Raw genomic sequence first — 20105 nt, 5'->3', positions numbered from 1 at the left:
AAATATATACATGAATTATTTCTTGGTTATAACTTGTGCATTCTCTCCTCAGATGGTTCAAGCTCAAACATACAACATGGTAGTTCTTCCAACCGTGGAGTGCGATCAATATCATCAGGTGGGTATCCAAATATTTTCTCCTAGTGTGTTGATCGTCATCAAGCTTCGGCTCTGAGTCTGCAATGTCGTGAGGACAACTCGATCTCTCATAGATTTCAACAGGTGTCAATCGACAACATGAGTCTGTGGCGATAAAAGCTGAGGTCAGGTCAACAATATCAGCTTCGTCTGCTCAGCTCAGCTCTCCATATTCATGCCATCCATCATCATCTACCATATATCTCAGCATAGATTCAATCTCAATCTCTAGAGTCGCAGCAGCTTCATAGAGAAAGTTGTTGAGGAAGGCGTTCGCACCTACTTTGATTTCACGTTTCTGTGAAATATATACATGAATTATTTCTTGGTTATAACTTGAACCCCCCCCCCCCCCTTTTTCTAAAGTGATTCCAGATATGGAGAGATCCTTATGGAAACTTCTTAAACCAACATGCTGCTTCTCCAACAAGAGAGTAAGGGAATAGTTTGCAGAAGTAGTAGTCTTCAGAGACTCTATTGAACTTAATGGTCGATGCTAGATATTCAAATGATTGGAGATGGTCAATGGGATCTTCATGAAGACCACGAGTGTAGAACGATGAATCACATACCTGTTAGCATATAGTAGAACGATGTAGAACAATGGGACCTTCAGGACTGTTGTAGTCTCTAAGTGCCCTCTGTCGTTAAACCCCAACATTCACAACTACAACAGTAGCTTCAGGGATTGCAGCCTCATGTGCATCTATCAATTGGCCATATTTGTTTTGTGCACGACCTTCTTTGTCTCGTAAGACCCCATTCTTATCAGCCTCAAGTATGAGCACTTCGACTTTCGTTGTTTTTCCATGAGCGGTGTCGATCGACATTGGATAAGCATGCTTAAAACTTGGTTTTCTGCGGTGTCGATCGCTGCTTGGAGGATGTTGATCAACACTAACCTCATAGACTTATGGATCACATGTAAATCAGCAGGCTCCTGCTTTAAAAGATCCAATAGGCCTATTTTCATTGTTGTATCTGGTACTAAGATGTATGTACTTGAAAATCAAAAGAAAAATAAAATAAAATCAGTTAAAATATAAATAAAAACTCTAGAAGAAATCCTACACCTAGTCTAATGGTGATTAGAGTCCACGGAAACGGCGCCAAATTTGATATGTTCAAATTAACCTTCAAGCTACTCTCTCAAATAAGAGGTTCGATGTAGTGCTTGAGGATCGAATCAACGGAGACTCTATCTTTCACACAGTAGACTTGATTTGCAGATCAAGCTAGGCAAACAATATAATAATAGTAAACAAAGCAATAAATAGATAGAACCGTTTGTAAGATATTAGAAATAAACGCTAGATCTAGAAATTTATCAATAAAGAGATTCAAAACTATAATCAAGGATGCTAAGGGTTTTATGGGTTAAATTTTGGAACTCGAATTCAATTGTAAGATATTCAGCTCTCGTTGCGAGCCTACATGCTTAAATCTGTAGTTATACTCTCGCATGTAAATACGGAACAAAGTGTCGATCTGTACACTTATGGAGTGTCGATCGATACCTCTTTAAACAAGCATTAATGCTCAGATCGATATTGTTCAACTAAATTCCTAGACCAACTCTAATCCATCAGAGTTCAGTTCCTTTAATTGATTACACTCTCATGCTTCTCAATTGTCCTATGATTCTAGGTTCAAATAATCAGCTACACTCTCATGCAATTTCAACAAGTCTAGATCCTAGTTTTACAAGCCACCATGGTGTAGGATTCATGAAAAGCCCTAGCAATCCTAATAAATTATCAGTTTGACATTAAGCTAATGAAATTCCTAGATCTAACAAGAGAATAACATAAATGCAATAACACAAATCATAGTCTGAATAGATATCATATAATAAACTCAACGATAAAACCAAAAGAATTTGAATCAGTCTATGAAGGAGAACTGATCTTCTCTCCAACCCTAAAATTCATAATAAAATAAAGCATATAGCCCTCAAGGATGGCTTAGAAAACTATAAAAACTAGGTATCAAGTCGTCCATGGGAAATTTTGTAATTTGTAGTGACTTATGGGCCCATGTCGGTAAGGAAATAGACTTGGCCCGTCTTCTCGCATCAGTGTCGTTTGACACCAAGGTATTAGTGTCGATCGACACTCCTTCATATCTTCGGCAGCTACCTCTCACGAGACAGAAAGACCACTCTTCTGTAAAACGAACATAACTTTAGATCTAACTGTCAGATGGACCTCAAACCAGTGGCACTGGAAAGCTAACTCAATAATTTATCTTGTGTCATTCTCACCGTGGAAAGGCTTCCATCCACAGCTAAACTTCTGAGCGTCTGTGCAGTTATGCACCTCAAATAGCTTCAAAATCTCTAAAGTTTTCCAAAACGCTCATGGACCTGAAATACTCTTAAAAAGACTCCAAACACATATAATAGACTCAATAAAGACTTATGGGCCGTTAACTCGATAGAGAGAAGCTGAAGGCCGTGTGCTTCGAATCGGACTCGTCACAACTGATCAAAGTCGTTAACTCGGGGAACTGCGTACCGGAGCTCTATGGAGTAGTTGCAGACATCTTATCTTTTGCTTCTATTTTCGAGTTTATTTCTTTCGTCGGGATCTCTCTCTCGAGAAATGGCCAGGCTGATATGTTGGGAAAGTAAGCTTTGATTGCTGTTGAAACAATTGTGGTTGATGGAGCAATTATAGCTCCCAACTAACAGCTTTTATGATCAATGAAATATGTGTTAAAAAAGAAAAAAAAACTCAATAAAGACTTATTCCATAGCTTAAATGTGGTAAAATTGATGGTATTTCATTCATTTTTCTGAAAGATACTATATTTTTAAAGATAACCTATAGAGAAATATATGCGGATAAAATCCAAATATATTCAAAAATTTAGATGATTAGCGATAGCAAATACCAACCGTTCCTTCTCATTTTTAATTTTTATTATGAATTGTACTAATTAAGAAAAAAAAAAGGTAACATTTCTTTTGATAGAACATTTATCTGTTAAATTCTATAGTCTTCCCCAATTCAACTTCGACTGATAACTTCTTCCGTTTTTCGAAAAGCGCCGTGCCAGTGTAAAAAGCTTACAATGTGTGATAAGAGAGGTAAACAACAGTGAGAACTGAGAACTTGATTAGACATTTATTACAGTGTCACAGTCCGTCGACTATTATTTAAACATTTAGTCTTGTTAATTTTATTTTGAACATTTATGCAAGAAACAAACTACAGCTCCATCATATCCAAGCAGGATTATTAAGAGCAGTGACAACTGCCTTGATCTGCAAGTAGTTGTTGAGACTGTAAATAAATACCTTTCTCTCTACTATTACCGCTCATCTTGTAACCACCAAAGGGAATGGCTGCGTCAAAGACGTCGAAACAGTTAACCCAAACGGTGCCAGCTTTCAAAGCCCTCGAGACCCTATTTGCTGTGTCCAGACTCTTTGTGAATACCCCTGCGGCTAGCCCGTACCTCGTCTCGTTAGCCCTCCTAATCACCTCATCCACAATTTTGAATTCACCTCAAACAAAAAATGGGTAAACCCATTAATTAAAAAAAATAAGGTATTAGATTTCGAAAGCACTAAATACCTCATAAACAGGTAGACTGCTAACTGGATTCTCTATCTTTAATAGGTTTCTGTTCGTTATATTATAAAATAACAAAACAAGATGATTAGAAATCCTTTATTTGTTTAATATCAGGGGAATAAGCATCGGCTAACTCACAGCCGCGGTAATACAGAGGATGCAAGCGTTATCCGGAATGATTGGGCGTAAAGCTCCCTGAATCCAACACCAACAAACCCCCCATTTAGTAACCGGTGTTGAACCAAATCTACTATGTTGTTGGTGTCAGCTCTACGTACCTGAACTTCAAGATTGATTGGACTGGACCGAAATCTCATCTTGAGCGATAAGCATATCGTCCTGTTTTTGATATCACCGGTTAATAACATAGTGACTTGGAATGAAACAACATTGAAAAGCTTCTTTTTTTTTTTCTGTTACCTTAACGTTAGAAAAGACTGTAGGTTGGATGAAGTAACCTTTGTTCCCAATCTGATGACCACCACATTCAAGAGTAGCATTGCTTTCAACACCTGACCTTATGTACCTCATCACTTTCTCGAATTGCTTCGAATCAATCTACACAAAACCAATCAACAAAAAAAGACAAAAAAAAAACAAAAAAAAGATATAATAAAAAAACTCCTTATAATGCAAAGAATGTGTAACCTGAGGACCCTGTTCAATGCCTTTCTTGAAAGGATCACCAACCACACGTTTCAATGCGCGTGCCTTTGCTTTCTCAACAAACTCATCATACACTTTCTCATGAACATACGTCCGAGACCCCGCGCAGCAACATTGCCCCTATACAAAGAAAAACATTACCTCAAGAAAGAAGTAGCTAAAGAAAGCGAGTAAGCAAAGGTGTATATATTTTCTACTATAATGACCAAACCTGGTTGAAGAAGAGAGCAAAGTGTGCCAGCTCTACAGCTTTATTGATATTTGCATCTTCGAATACGATGAAGGGTGATTTTCCTCCAAGTTCTAGTGTCACTGGCTTGAGATTGCTGTTAGCAGCTAGTCCAAGTATAACTTTGCCTGTATCAGTGGATCCTGTGAAAGCAAGGGAGGAAAAGGAACAATGTAAGAGAAGCTTAGTCTCTTAAAGAAGTTAAGAGAAAGTAAAATGTATATATCTACCTTGTCTACATCAATGTGACTCAGGAGGGAAGCACCTGCGGTTGGACCAAATCCAGAAACTATATTCAGAACACCTAGAGGAAGACCCGCCTATCATATCAATTCAAGAAACGTTGTTATTCTTAAAATGGATCTTTTATTTAATATCAACAATGGAACATAGAAGGTGAAATGAAGAACATTTTAATTACTTCAAGGAAAAGCTTGCCGGCGTAGAAAGCAGTGAGAGGAGTTTGTTCAGCGATTTTAAGGACAATGGTGTTACCACAAGCAAGAGCAGGACCAACTTTCCAAGCAAACATCAAAAGAGGAAAGTTCCATGGATTAATCTGTCCAGCAACGCCTATTGGTTCATGCAGTGTCTGAACATGATAGTTTCCATCAGCTGGAACGGTAAGCCCATGAATCTTATCCGCCCATCCTACACATCAAAGAAAAACCAAAGAACGTTCATTCACAAGAACAGAACAGCATAGTATTCCAGAGATTTTGATGTGGTGTACCAGCATAGTAGCGAAACAATCTGGCGAGCATTGGAATCTCTGCTGTTTTGGCTTGTTGATAAGTCTTCCCATTGTCCCATGTCTCTAGAGCCGCGAGATCTTCGCTGTGTTTCTCAACCAAATCTGCGAATCTCAGCATTATCCTTGACCTCTCCTTAAAACCAAACCAATAACAGACCCATATCACATTAAATCTCATTAACTTTCAAGACTCGGGAAGAGTATATAATACAAACATAAGCAGTCATCTTAGGCCAAGGTCCTTCATCAAAAGCCTTCCTTGCAGCTTTCACCGCCCAATCAATATCTTCAGCATCTCCTTCAGCTACATCCGCAATGACCTCCCCTGTGCGTGGATCAATAGTTGGGAACGTCTTACCTAACCCCAAAAACTAACGATCAGTTCTCATGGAAACAGAATCTCAACACTCAAACTTTGCCTTTTTTTTAATTATTCCTCTGTTTCTGAACAGAGCATTTACGAAAAATGAAAACTTTACTCACCAGAAGCAGCGTCTACGAAGTTCCCATCGATTAGGAGCTGTGTGTAAGATACTTGAACCGAAGGGCGTATGATTTTTTCAGCTGCAGAAGAGATTCCAAATCTCCTTACGACCCTACTTGCATTATAACAGTTTCTCCCTGTATATAGTAATGTTTTAATACATCATAACTATAGATCCAGACATCAAATAATTAAACGTTCCGTTCTTTCTGGTTAATCATAACGTTATATGACGATATACTTCATGATTAATTGAAACAGAGGAACAAAGTTCAAAACATGAAGATGGTTTCGGAGATTCACTGAATCAGAGACATGGAACAGGGGTTGTTCGGTTTGTGTGGGTTACCTTGTGAACGAAAGGGAAAGGGAGAGGAAGTTGAAAAGGATCGAGATAGTAGAGAAGACACTCTACGAGCTGCCATGGATGTAAACTGCTTCCCCAACTTCAAAGTTGTTATCCTTTTTTTTTTCTAGGGATTTTCGTCCTCTTCGGTCTTTCTCTAACGAGGTTTATACTTTGATTTGAAGGAGGAATCTAGCGGTCAAGATTTCCCGCACTCTCTCTAACACATGTTGCTTAAATTTCACCCTCCTGGTGTGTGTTGCCGTACATTGTTGAATGACATTGACAAATGAACATGTTGGATGTTGTCCGTTTTCCAATAAAATTTGTAAATTAAAAGATAATCAAAAAAGATAATAAGATATTGTAAATTAAGAAAATATACTAATATTTTTCTTAGGCTCGTTAGGCTGAATATACATAGCAAGTTTCAAAATTGCAGGACTAAGCTTATTTTTTAATAATTGGAGAACTTGTAGCTCTACCAAGGTGGAATGACTGATTTGGCTTCTAAACCATAAGTCTTATCATATTCCCAAAAAACCTGCAACCGGTTACACTTGAACTTGCAAGATTCAGTTTAAAGTTTGACGAGACAATACGTGTTCCATGAAGGTGGAGACGTGGTGGTATATAACACCACATGTAAAATAGGATTTGTTTCCAGTATAATCTAGGGGTGTGGGTACAAGCACGACCGGCTATATATAGAGGAGAAACCCATTGTCATCATACACCATTACATACAACTTATAGAGTGAAGTTTAAGTAAATCTGAGAGATGCGCCGTGGTCATATTCCTTTTTACAAGCAAACTTGTAAAAGTCACTGAGATGGGATAGAGGGTTACTCATTATCACCCATATGCATGTTCCGCCATATCTCTTGGCAGCTACACCGTAGAGATGCAAATGGTGAAATGTGAAAGGTAGTAGTAAGTATTCCCGCTATCCTATTTAAGTGTCTAGGAAGGAACGTGCAGCATGGAGTTTAAACATTGGTGCTACTAAAAATGAGTCTTGGACGTTGTGATTAGCATTAAGAAATTAATTTCTGGTTTATTTATAAAACGAGACTAACGTATCGAGTTAGATCTTGTGATGTTACTTTATTTTTGTTGACGAGATATTCGATATAAATTTAGATGGGCGTGTAAATAATAGCGAAGACTGAATTGAATGATGGGTGATAAACAGATTTCAGATTCGATAAGTACATCTCTATACGACAGCGTTGAGAGATAGGTTAATAATGCTTGCTAGATATTTTCTGTCAAAACAAGTGATTGTCGTTATTTTGGTGACTATTCATTAGATTGTGATATGTAACTATTCATTGGGGACTTATCAAATATATGCTTTCAATCCAAGCGAAAGTCTTTGGTAATTAAAGGAGGGGGAGAAGACACGCTTCCTTAATGAGATACATACGTTTTATGTAGGGTCCTCAGTCTAAAATGCACTATAAATAAGGAGTAAAGGTGTTCCATAGATTAGACACAACATCTTTTCCAGAAATCTGCAGTTCTCGCTTTAATATAGTAATCAATTGTGAGGGCTGGGGAAGGAGGCTACAAAATATAGGTGAGTGCTCCACTTTAGTCATTTAATGCTACCCTTGTACCTGAGTATGACATGATACTAGGAAAATTTATTCGGAGAACAGAGGAACAGTAATTAAGTTTCATAATTTCTATATTAATGGTCATCATCGTTTACTTTGTCTGCAGATGGGTCATCTTGTACGAATTAGAATTGGAAAGTGGAATAAAAGTGCGGCCGGTTGTTGGCAATTCGAGGGAGATTCTGGCGTAGTGGAGCAGTATATAGTTGCACGCACCAACGAAAATATCGACTCCTTTACATCTCTCATATGCGAAGAGCTGGTTATTGGACCTGAATGCCCCGTTGCTTTGACATATCAACTGCCTGACGGAATGTTGCATGGGATTCAATCAACTTCTCAACCATCAAACATAGTAACTTCTGATGATGTGGAGGTCGTGATGAGTGTTCAAGAATGGACAAACGGAGTCCAACTTTGTATCACATACGGGGCTCGGAATGTGGCTAAATACCAGTTCCTCTATAGAAGTCCTTTCAATATCGGTGAAGTTAAATATTTGGATGGAAGTGTAACGGAGGAGGAACATTTTGCATCCCTAAGAGGTATTCTTCGTATAGTATGCGACTTTTCATAAAACTTAGATTGTTTGGAAGACAATACCTAAAGGGAATGACTGAATATAAATGACTTTGCCTAGGGCTCGTCGCCGGAGACATAATACGCTGTAGTGATACTTTACTAAAGCATCTATTCAGCGAGGAGAAGTTGTTCCTCATATACCGTTTCTCGTATGAGATTGAAATGGCCAGAGGATTTTCCTTATGCGAAACAAATGGTATATGAAACCACCCTCGCGAATTATAGCGTTATTGAATACATTTCAATATAATAAAATGTCATGTCTGATACAACTATCATGGATCATTGCAGCGGATATATCTTCTAATAACTAAACAATAATTTAAAATGTTTGGAATCATACGTACAGTAACACATCTAATATGGCTCCACAGCTGATCGGTCAAGTTTGTGGGTATTCATGCAGTAGGTGAATAACTTAAATCCGGATAGTAGTAATAAATGTTACTCGGCTCATGGTCATACGAATGATGAGAAAACCGGATATAGGATAACCTAACCAATAAGGAGACATAATTTGAAGTATAATACGGAAATCATTATAAATAACTGGGAAAACTATGTGACGTATATAGCAAGTTTTCAAGCATCGATATCAAACGCGTGCTCTACAAGAATCGTACAAGTACCAACCAAATTGTAAACATATTGGCCTAGCTAAAGAATGTCAACTATCTTAACACTAAGCATTAGAATATATACAGACATATATATGTGTGTAAAGAGCTATGTAATAGTACAACGGTTGTGAAAAAAGTTATGTCAACATACTGTCACTAACTTAATTAACTGTAATTTTATGAGATGCAGATGATGAACCAATAGCTGATAATGCAGATGATGGATCGAGATACTTCAATCCTGGATGGCCAGAAGGGGAGATTGGTCCTAATTATTGGGAAAATGCGAATAATGGTGAGTATAATCATGGGGTAGGCCTTTCGGAGTCGGTTAATGGAGAGGAACCCGTAAATTGTGTAAGCACAAAAGTAAGTATGAATTTACAAGCAACCGGAATGGAGAACGAAAAAGTTGTGGAGATGGATCAATCATCAACAGGTTCAACAGGCTATATAAGACAAGCTGTGGAGGGAGGCACCCAATATAATCCTATACATGTAACCGTTGCTGAAAACAGTGACGAAGGTTGGCCTAGAATTTATACGAGTTAAATAAATTCAAAACCCAAGTAGGATGTGCAAATGGATATGGTTATGTAAATATAAGGACCAAAGAAGACGATGATGCATCCAAAGTAAACGAGAAGAGGCAGACCGGAGGAGTAGAAGGAGTGCATAACAGTTATATACATGTAACCGATGATTCAGATAACCGTCTTATGGCCACACCTATGGGAAGTGACCGCGTGATAATAAACGACTCTTCCTCCGACATTGCAGGTTACCAAGGTGCGTGTGATATGTATTGAAGCTAATTAAAATGCAACTACATTATAATTATTTGACTACAGAAATGTAGAGTACGGCAACCAGTAAATATACCAAAATAACTAAATATTGTTTGCAGTTGGACAGGAATTGTTTGGTATAGATGAGTTATAAATTTGGATGAAAAAATCCTTGATATTTTAATGATAACAGGTCCTGGTGAAGGAAATAACAATCCGGATGTTGTATTTGTTGGGATGATATACAAGTGTAGAGAAAATTTCAAACAGCATATGGCGATGTATGCAATCCGTAACAAATTCAGATTCCGGAATACCCGTTCTGCCCCGGGTGGGATGGTTCTCCGATGCTTTAGCCACACCTGTAGTTGGCGAGTGTATTCTGCCATCCTAAAAAACACACAATTGTATGAGGTGAAGACGGTGAATCTAGCTCATTCTTGCAGTGTAGACGATCGTGCCGGGTATCAATCACAAGCAACACACACTGTAATCGGTGGGATGATGAGGGCTAAATTTGCGGGTAGAGGGGGAGGCCCTCGTCCTAATGAAATTAGGGAAGCTATGCAGGGCGATCACGATGTCCACATTTCGTATTGGAAAGCATGGAGGTCCAGAGAGGTAGCATTAGACTATGCAAAATGGTCATTTGGTGCTTCTTACAATCTCTTGCTGACTTACCTAGAGAAGCTACTTCATGCTAATCCTGGAAGTATTGCAGAGATACACAACGAATTTACGGAACGGATAGGGCATAGGTTCAAGTATATGTTCCTTGCTTTGTCTGCTAGCATTGCAGGTTACAGATTCATGAGGAAGGTTATAATAGTTGATGGTACACATCTCCGAGGTAAGTATGCTGGATGTTTGCTGACTGATTCAGCACAAGATGGAAATTATCTAGTCTTCCCATTAGCGGTGGCAGTTGTCGATGGAGAAAATGACAAAGCATGAGAATGGTTTTTTAAGAAACTATCCCAATTCATACCAAACAACGACGAAGTTGATTTTGTATCTGATCGACATCCATCAATTTACCACGGCATTGCTAAGGTATTTTGCATATAAATTATTGACATAAATGATTAACGAAAAAAGCTTTTGTAAGATTACTTATTTCATCCTCGTAATTAATAGTTTCAAGGCCCTAGATAACTTACAGATAAAATTTTAAGATGTAATTAATCAACCCAGAATTTTATTTGGTGCAGGTGTATCCGATGGCTCGCCATTGCGCATGCATACTCCACCTAAAGAGAAATATTAGAACGTATTTCAAAGATAAGCACTTGGGGTATCTGGTGGGGAAGGCAGCAAGGGCGTTCCGACGTTCCGAGTTTTACAGTACTTTCAACGAGATAAAAAAGGTTAATGCTGCATGTGCAGAGTACTTAATTGGCATTGGAATCCAACATTGGGCAAGATCTCTGTTCGAAGGCAACCGCTACAACATTATGACGAGTAATGTTGCAGAGACCTGGAACGGTTTTACGGGACGCTAGAGAATACCCAATACTTTCACTCATCGAATACATAAGAGCAAAGCTTATGTCATGGTTTGCTTCAAGAAGGCAACTACAGAGGGAGGGCGATAAGATTCTGACTCCACATGTGGATGATATAGTGGCAGCAAACTTCGAACGGAGTGGGGGCCTTTGGGTAACCCTCATTGCAGAAGAAGAATATGAGGTGCGGGACAAGGAGGGAAACACATGTCATGTTAATTTATCAGAGAAGACCTGTACGTGCTTTGAATTTCAAGCCCTCCTCATTCCATGCATCCACGCCCTTGCTGCGGCTACAAGGTACCAAATCAGGGTGGACTCACTTGTTGGTGAGTGTTATAGTTTGAGCACCTACAGAGCAGCATACGCTGAAATAATTTATCCGGTTGTTGGGTACGAGAGCATTGAAATTTTATCGAGCGATGGATCTGAAAGCCAGGCATCACTTAACCCGCCTGCTAGTAGGAGACCACCTGGTAGGCCTAGGAAAAACATGATTTTATCGAGAGGAGAATTTGAGGTAGTCTATACACTTTACGTACTAATTTAAATTGTGTGGAGCCTTAGTTGTTTCAGTTGTTAATTACACAGTATATGTACACATTTTCCTAATTAAAATATTGTTTTATGCAGATGCAAGGAAAGAAGAAACGAACTATGTGCAGTAGATGCAAGTGCGCCGGGCATAACCGAGCGACTTGCAAAATGGCAATATGATGTGTGTTAATGTTTGGTTAGGGAAGTTGTTGACTCGGATAATGAAGGTGTATGGAAGAATGGATGGGTTGTAGAACTGGATAAAAGCCTGAGTAATGGCAATGTATTATATAAACCAGTTCGGGGTAGAGGCAGGTGTCTGTAGTATCCCGAGTTTATACAATAAATAATTATAACTTTCCTTTGTTAAGTGAAATTGTATGTAAAATAAGCATATGATATACAGTATATTAAGGCGTAATGAAGGAGTTGTTGGGTGTCTATAAAACGTGTTGCTATAAACAATTAACTGGGAGCGTTTAATTAATGCGAAACAAAACTACCAATGAACCTGCTGCAAGGTTAGACATCACGATAAGGAAGTGTAGTGTCTTATAGGATACCATAACTGGATATATTATGGCCTGATGCAACGAGATAAGAATTGGAATGTGATTACCGGCTATAAAAATTATGATCTGTATATTATATAAGGCGATGAAGCTAGGAATAAAATTGGAGTAAGTGGGAGCAAAATTGCTTATCCGGCTGTAATGGTATAGATCCGTTCATTATAGAAATGGCCAAACCTTTATCAGGAAGTACACATCATATTCAAGGTTATGGTATTCTAGTGAACCTGAAGTTAGAATGCATAAACTTTTTGGATATAGCTGGGATCAAAATATCTTATCCAGCTATTCTGTTATTAGCTGAATATTTTAGACAGCCTCACTACTAGCCTCCTATTGTTCTATACAAAATACAAAGCTTCGCAAACCAATGAAAAACCTAATGCATTCAGTAATACAGTGACCGAATGAAATTTATAATATAATTTTGGAGAAATTAACTTCCCAATGCTAATGGTTTACCACAACTACAAAATAACAAGAGACAAATCGTGGCAATTAAATTGATGGACCGCATGAGTTGACATTATTTTGTTTCCAAAACTTGACAGAATTTACAAACAAGGTTAGTGGTAAGCCACGTAGACTTACTGACTAACTGGTGAAGATATTTTGTTTTCTTAGCTTACCAAAGAAGAGTTTGAGTTCGTAGAACGTGATTATAATGACTCTAAAAATAATTAAAGGAATTACAGAGATGTTTTGTCATGTCAGAAAAGTAAGTCATGATGATACCCTACCCGGCTGCGTACATTAAATGTGGAGATATGGGTTAGATTCTCAGATTAAACCTACAAGTGTAGGTTAAGACCGGTTGTTTGAGTATGTATTTCGCTATATATAGGTAGTCCCACAATCTTATTTTACATCACCAAAGTAGTCTACAAACACCGGATAGTAGGGCAGCAAGCCGAAAATAACTGGAGTTGACTGGGAGTACTTTAAATCTTAACAATTCAGAAACGGTAAGTGATATATAGTTGAAGAGATCATTATCTTTTATCTCCCCCCCCCCCCCCACAAAACATTCTGACAACTGCAGACGTTGAGATGATGATCTGCGTTCACGAGTGGAATACTGAACCTAGGTTATGTGTAATATTCGGGGCGGAGAAAGTGGCAACATACCTGTTCAGATGCAGATCGCCTTTCACCATCGGACGTAGACATTTCCTTGGCGACGGTGTTACCGAAGAGCAACATATGGCCGCTGTTTTGGGTATATACTTCTTATATTTTGCGTGGAATCATACAACTTTCATCCGAACTCGTAAGCGTGTTGTTTTTTTTAAAAAAATAAATATTTGTGGTTACTAAATAAACATTGCAGATACGAGTTTCTGTGTAGTCAAAGCGTAATGGCTGAGATATTTAACGAAGATGAAATGGTGCTTCTCTACCGATTTTTGCTTGAGATAGAAAAAGCAAAAAACAGTCTTGACCTCAATCTGGGACCAACCGTTGAATCTGGAGATCACATTGTCCCGTCTGTTGGTTGCACAGGGATTGTTAATCGCGTAGACGGAGACAGAGTAAGGATGAATACGGCCAACGGTTATGGTAAGGCAAAAATAACCGTATTTTCTAATTGATTGTTTATTATTATGAAACGTACCGGATACTATAGTTCATAAACTTAGATTATGTTATAAATGGTTCTTGCGCAGCACCAACATTAAGTACAGTCAACTTTGTAGAGTTTCGCCCGGTCCCCACTGGTGTACATAGCAGGACCTTCGTTCCTGCACATGCCTATGATCCAGGCTGCTACTCCCCCCATTTTGGAAACATGGAAGCTCGTCCAGAATATTGGGAAAGCTTAATGAATTCCAGCTATGCAGTTCAGCTACAAAGGATCTATGGAAATACGTGGGGTACGGACCAAATGATCTCAATATAGTACCTTCAAATGTTCTCGCTTTTCCCAGAAGCCATAACCCAATTCAGGCATCCTCTACCAGTTCCTCAACTCATGTTAAAACCATCGGCGAAACGGGGACATAAACAAACTTCTACAAGATAGAACCCACTGCCTTGGGAAACCCTCTCAATCTGGAAAAAGGTAGTTATTTCCATGGTTGTGGTTAGAAACCGATCCAAACATACAACTTTAACACAGGTTTTCTTACACACATACAGGTGAATCGTCGAGGCAGATCACTATGGCAACAGAAGAGGAGGTGGCAGGTGAAAAGAATGCTCAAAACATCGAACAGGCCCATGGAGACGAGGGGAACAACGGAGGAGATGAAGGCGAAGCATGAAGGTTCCTTATATAAATATGTCTATCGATGCTATCGTTATATGTTGTATTTTGGTTGTTGATGGTATCCCCATATGTGTAATATTTTGGCGGGGGTGGGATGAAGTTCAATGGTATTGTCTATAAGATGGTTATCATGCGTTTTGGTATTCCCTCTGAAAATAGGGGTAGAAGGGATGTTAAGTTTGAAGGTGTAATGTAAAATATGTGTAAGGCACTCTGTAAGATGTTAATGTGAAATATTTTTTTAAGTAAACAGCGGTGCATCGTTCGAATCATTCCAAGCTGCGGGTACAATCCAAAATTTTCTTGTACACATATATCCGTTTATTATCTTACATAACCTTAATTGTATGTTATATCTGAATTTAAGCTTCAAATTTTAGAATAGTTTTTCGCAAGTGAACTACGCTAGGGGCTATCATAACATATTTTGTGCGGGGTTGCAAAACACCTTGCCTAACTGAGGATTTATGACTGGTGACACTGGACCCATTACATGTGTAAAATTGTTAACAAGTGGTTGAGTAACGATACAAACCACATGAAGTAAAACAACCAACAGACATACATGAGATAAGAGTACTGATACAAACACTAGTACTTAGAACAATAACATAGAGTACCCATTCCAACAGCACATTAATGTAGAGTAAAGATAGAAATCATAGTTATAATAACAAGCAACAGACAGACTTAAAAAATCCAGCAAATGAAAGACGGGATTATGGCTTCAAACGTAAGCAGAGTTTAACAACAACAACAGACGAACACCCTAGAGATTCTTGTGGAACTCATAAATCATCACAGCTGCCCTTTGTGCCTTGTCTGGAACGAGTGATGGAGTGATAGAACTACAAGTTTGTGGTCCATACAGCGCATGAGTTTGAATCAACAAACAAGCAGTCATGGCCGCTTCGGCGGGGTTGGTGTTGTGCACCACCCCTTTGACAGTTTCAACAACAACTGGCGTCTCCAGATACTCAGACAAGCAACCACAGTGTTTCAGCAAGGATGGGAACATTTCACTTACTGGAGCAAGCTCTTTGGTTAAACCATTCGCATTCGTCAGTTCAGGGTTGCAGTCTAGAACATATATTTTCCCGGCAGTGAAATCAACGCAAATCCCGATCCAGTGTTTTCGCCCGAAGGTGAGAGGCATGTAGAAACGTGAGGCAGCAGTATTAGAATTCAAACTCTTCATCACCATATCGACGAGAGCCTTGGTGAAAATATACGGAGTTCCCAACTTTGCTCTCCTGAACTTTGGAAAGTTCCTAGACAACAAAACTTGAAGTCGACTATCAAGAAAAACGGCAGAGGTATGGGAGATAGCACAAATTTGGCTGTTGACACATGCTGAAACGACCCTCATAAGAATGTCCATAACCTGTACACAGCAGCACACTGGTGATTAAATATGTGAACAAGACTTTGTACATTATAGGTTTGAAATCAAACATTACATACTCTGCCTGGGAGAAACCGGTTTCTTTCTCCAATGTCCGTGATGTCCTTGCCAGTTACGGAGAGACCAGCCACGTTTATAACGCTGAAAGGAAAACATTGTCCAGGACCACATACATTTTTAGCACACATTTAATAATAGCAATGACTAGGAAATAAATTACTACACTGTAAAGGTTCATACCAATCTTTCTTGAGTAGAAGCTTCAGACGGTTGTACTTTTCATGAATATCTGCTAAATCATAAGTACCATTACCGAAAATCTGTCCTTCCCTGGCACGGTTAAGTATGGCACTTTCACATTGATAGTGGGTGAGCAACTGAGGTGGGACGGTCCGAAGGCCTTGCTTTTACGGCTCCATTGTGTTTAGCACCAAGCTGATCTTCGTTCTCTCCCATCTCATCATCATCATCATCATGATGTCCACCAAGCTCCTGAGTGAGGCCAAGTGAGAATGACGGGAGCTGAATGCGAATACAATATGAGAAACATAATGTCATGCGTAAGACAAAAACATACAAACCAACTAATAACTGAACTAAATAGTTAATGAGTGTATGTTAGCATACAATTGGATTAAGATGTTCATGCGTCTGGCTATGAGCAGACCTCGATGAGTGATCTTCCCGCGATTCTCCCACTTTTCCATTGGAAGGCATGTTAAACTGATGCGGGTGTGGAGATTCAGCTTCAAACTGCAAGTGCACAAACGGGGGTTGGCAAGACAGGGACAAGTTGCCGGTTTTATATATTTTAATTGAATTTTTCATACCCAAAGAATACATGTAATTGATGTCTAACAAGCAATATCGAAAAATATCTAAAAAACAATCTATGTCTACGAAAATGTGGGTAATCCCTTCTTTTGAAAAACAACTTATCTGATAGGGGAGACTTAGCATGTCGATAAAATACACAAGGGGGTTACATAAAAGACACCAATGACCTTTATAAAGGGAAGAAGCAAATTGCAAAACTTACGGGTTGAGTGTCCAACATTTCATTTCCAGTGTTGTTCTCCTCCGCAGTTCCATCGAAAGGGTTGACCGATTGCTGGAAACATGATTTGCCAGCAGGACCCTGAAATGTGAACAATAACACGTGCACATGACATAATAAACACGGAGATACCAATAACTACAAACTACACGTTCTGGCTAGTAGTATAAGGTTACAGATAGTGACTAGTCTGAATTGTAGTTACCAAGCTTTTAGTATACATGGAAAACAACACAGAGAGTAAATAACAATAGTTCAAGGGAAAACACTCACGAGGCATTTGTTTTCGGCAGCAGGTGGCATTGAGTAATGACTAAGGTTTTCCATCACATTATCGATTATCTCATCATTACCATCACGAGCAATGGGAGTTGTCTTTCTAGGAACAACTTCATCTGCAGGCCCTTCAAACGCTTCAGTCGATTTCGGAGGCTGCACAGGTGATTGCGTATTTACTGCCGGCGTAGATTTCATCATCTCAGTCTTGAAAGACTAAAACATTCCTTCAACTATTGCAATAACCTTCTTTTCGTAACCAACAGACTCGGCAGAGACCTCTTTCAGGGAGGAAACAACATCAGCAATATCCCCATCAATCCTGTTAAGCTCGGGGCGCAGTATAGCATTTACAATAGAGGTTATTCTGCTTTCGTCTTCCATGCAAACTGGTGGATCTTTATCCTTCTTGGGGAGTCCTTTCTTTTTCCCTGCTGTTTTAGCCTTCTCACGCATCCTTTCCACATCAGCTTTGGTAACCCCTCCTCTGAACAAATCATTTGTAAATACATGGTTATCGTTAGTGCAAGTAAGCATAAACGATACTTTTATGTCAACAACTTCATCGGACCATACAAGCACATACTCGTCCACCGGCCTAGCTGGGTCTTGAGGTATTATACTCCGCACCAAAACCTAACATAGCAGAAACCCACAAAGCAGCGTTCAGGTTAATAGAGTAATAACTTCATATCTTATATGAGTGGAACATACGAGTAGGAACGATACCGCTTCTTTCTTGTCAACTTCGCGAGCATGTGCAGGACTTAAAGTCTTCTTCTTTGTCTTCCTTGTACCGCGATCAACATCATATTCATCGCTATCTGACTCTGATGGCGAACAAGATTCTTGCACTACTTCGGTCAGCGAAGGAACAGCTTCGACAATAACCAGCTGCAAGGCCAAAGCAAAGCCTTTGAGAGCTACTGAATTTTGGGACAGGGAGATCTCATCCTTCTTTTTGATACTAGTCATCAACATATCAAATTCTAGCCGACCCCACGGGAAAGCAAAGAAATCGTCGATGTCCTCAAGCAACTCAGCGTGTTCCTTCAACATCTTCATCTTCAGATTAGTAGATAACAAAACAGATGATACAAGTGCAAGACAGGCTAATTTCATCCGGATATCTTTGTCGGTAACAGTTTTTTTGCGAAGCATCTTAATTGCCATCGACACACGCATCTCTTCTACACTTCCGAAGAGCTCAGGCCAGTAGGGTTTGTCGTTAATCTTTTTCTTCTTCTTCATCTTCTGTTTTTTTGGGAAACTCGTCACATGGAAGACCGGTGACTATAGCAAACTCTCGGAGGGAAAATCTTATGGGCTTGCCAGCAAATCGGAACCAAGCTTCATGGTTTTTTTCAACTTTAAGTTGCGTCGACAGAAAGAATCGGGCAAATCTACCAGAGAAGCCGGGTTTCTCACCGATATTGACTAGCTTACCAAAGGATGATTCGCGGATAAACTGAATCTCCTCTTCATCGAGAGCATTCTGAATGGAGTTAATGGCGCAAGATGACTGGTATGTAAGAACCCTAACTCCGACGGGCTCCTCGCCGTCGGCGAACATCATATCGGGTAGCATCATACTCGTTTCTTCGACTTTATCTTCAGGGAATTAAAGAAACCGCTTCCTCACCGTTTGATTTACTAGTGAGAGTTTTCTGGGAAGGTGAATAAAAGATAAGATCTTGGTAAGACAAAAAGACAATGATAGAAGAAAATGAAAACATACAGGTTCTTTGCAATTTTCTGAAAGTTGATTCCGTAACAGTTGCCACGCGCATAATCATTAAATGCAAGGGAGTGTTTTACCGGCTATCTCCGCAGTGTGTCAGACCCAAAACCTTTTCCAGCCTAAACCCTAGATATCAATATTTTATTCTAATAGGCGTAGTTTCGTCATTAATGAAAATTGAAAAGGATCATCGCCATTTCCCTAATAAAATAAGTTTACGTAGCCATACAATGCAAAAATCCTTTTTCTTAATACTTAAAGAATAACGACAAAGGATCGGTTTTCTTTTCCAACAATTGTCCGGTTATTATATATATCCACCAATATTGATACCTTGAAGATTCTCTTCCGTTTTAGTTCCAACTAGAAAAGAAAACTTTTTTTTTGTCAACCAAAGAAAACTAATTAATTTAGAATATAGTTGGAAATTATAAATTTCTATCTACAAAAAAAAAAAGAAATTCATAATTAAAAGAAATATACAAATGCAAAATTACATGTTATGGTGCCGTTTCCTAAGCATGGTAGCTGTGTCATCCCTTCTATATGTTTTTCATTTTTTCTTGTATATGTAGGTTACTTTTGTGATGTTGTAGTTAGTTGAATGTTTTCAAAAAAAAAGAAAGAAAACTCATGTGATTTTTTCTAATTTGTAACAGAAAAATTCATGTGATTATTCTTTGATTTCTAGTACAATACAATTAGGACTAAGCAAAGTATTTGTAAATTTTGATTTGATTATATAATGTAATTATTATGATTTTTGTAATTTTTATAATATAAATTTATTAAAATAATTATATATATAAATTATACGTATTGTAATTTATGTAAGTTATAATATTTTATTTATTAAATATATTATTTTAGTTATTAAAGCTTTTAAAGTAAATACTTGTTTTGAAATAAATATTATTATTGTATATAATTTT

General features: G+C 38.5%; 1 protein-coding gene and 1 pseudogene across 1 annotated transcript; both read right to left on the bottom strand.

The window, feature by feature from the left end:
- Nucleotides 1–3238: 3238 nt before the first annotated feature.
- On the bottom strand, nt 3239–6432 carry LOC106445257 (annotated as a pseudogene).
- Nucleotides 6433–15463: 9031 nt separating this feature from the next.
- Nucleotides 15464–17633, bottom strand: LOC125583101. Its single transcript, XM_048749665.1, has 7 exons — nt 17430–17633; nt 17139–17237; nt 16727–16852; nt 16500–16621; nt 16340–16429; nt 16159–16240; nt 15464–16078 (listed from the first exon to the last, which is right to left on the bottom strand). Exons 1-7 carry the CDS (start codon nt 17631–17633, stop codon nt 15464–15466), a joined length of 1338 nt encoding a protein of 445 aa, XP_048605622.1.
- Nucleotides 17634–20105: the final 2472 nt, after the last annotated feature.

This window comes from Brassica napus, chromosome C3 (genome assembly GCF_020379485.1).
Source record: "Brassica napus cultivar Da-Ae chromosome C3, Da-Ae, whole genome shotgun sequence".
NCBI lineage: Eukaryota > Viridiplantae > Streptophyta > Magnoliopsida > Brassicales > Brassicaceae > Brassica > Brassica napus.
The sequence above is the reverse complement of the archived record's forward strand: the minus strand, read 5'-3'. Positions and strand labels throughout refer to the sequence as shown.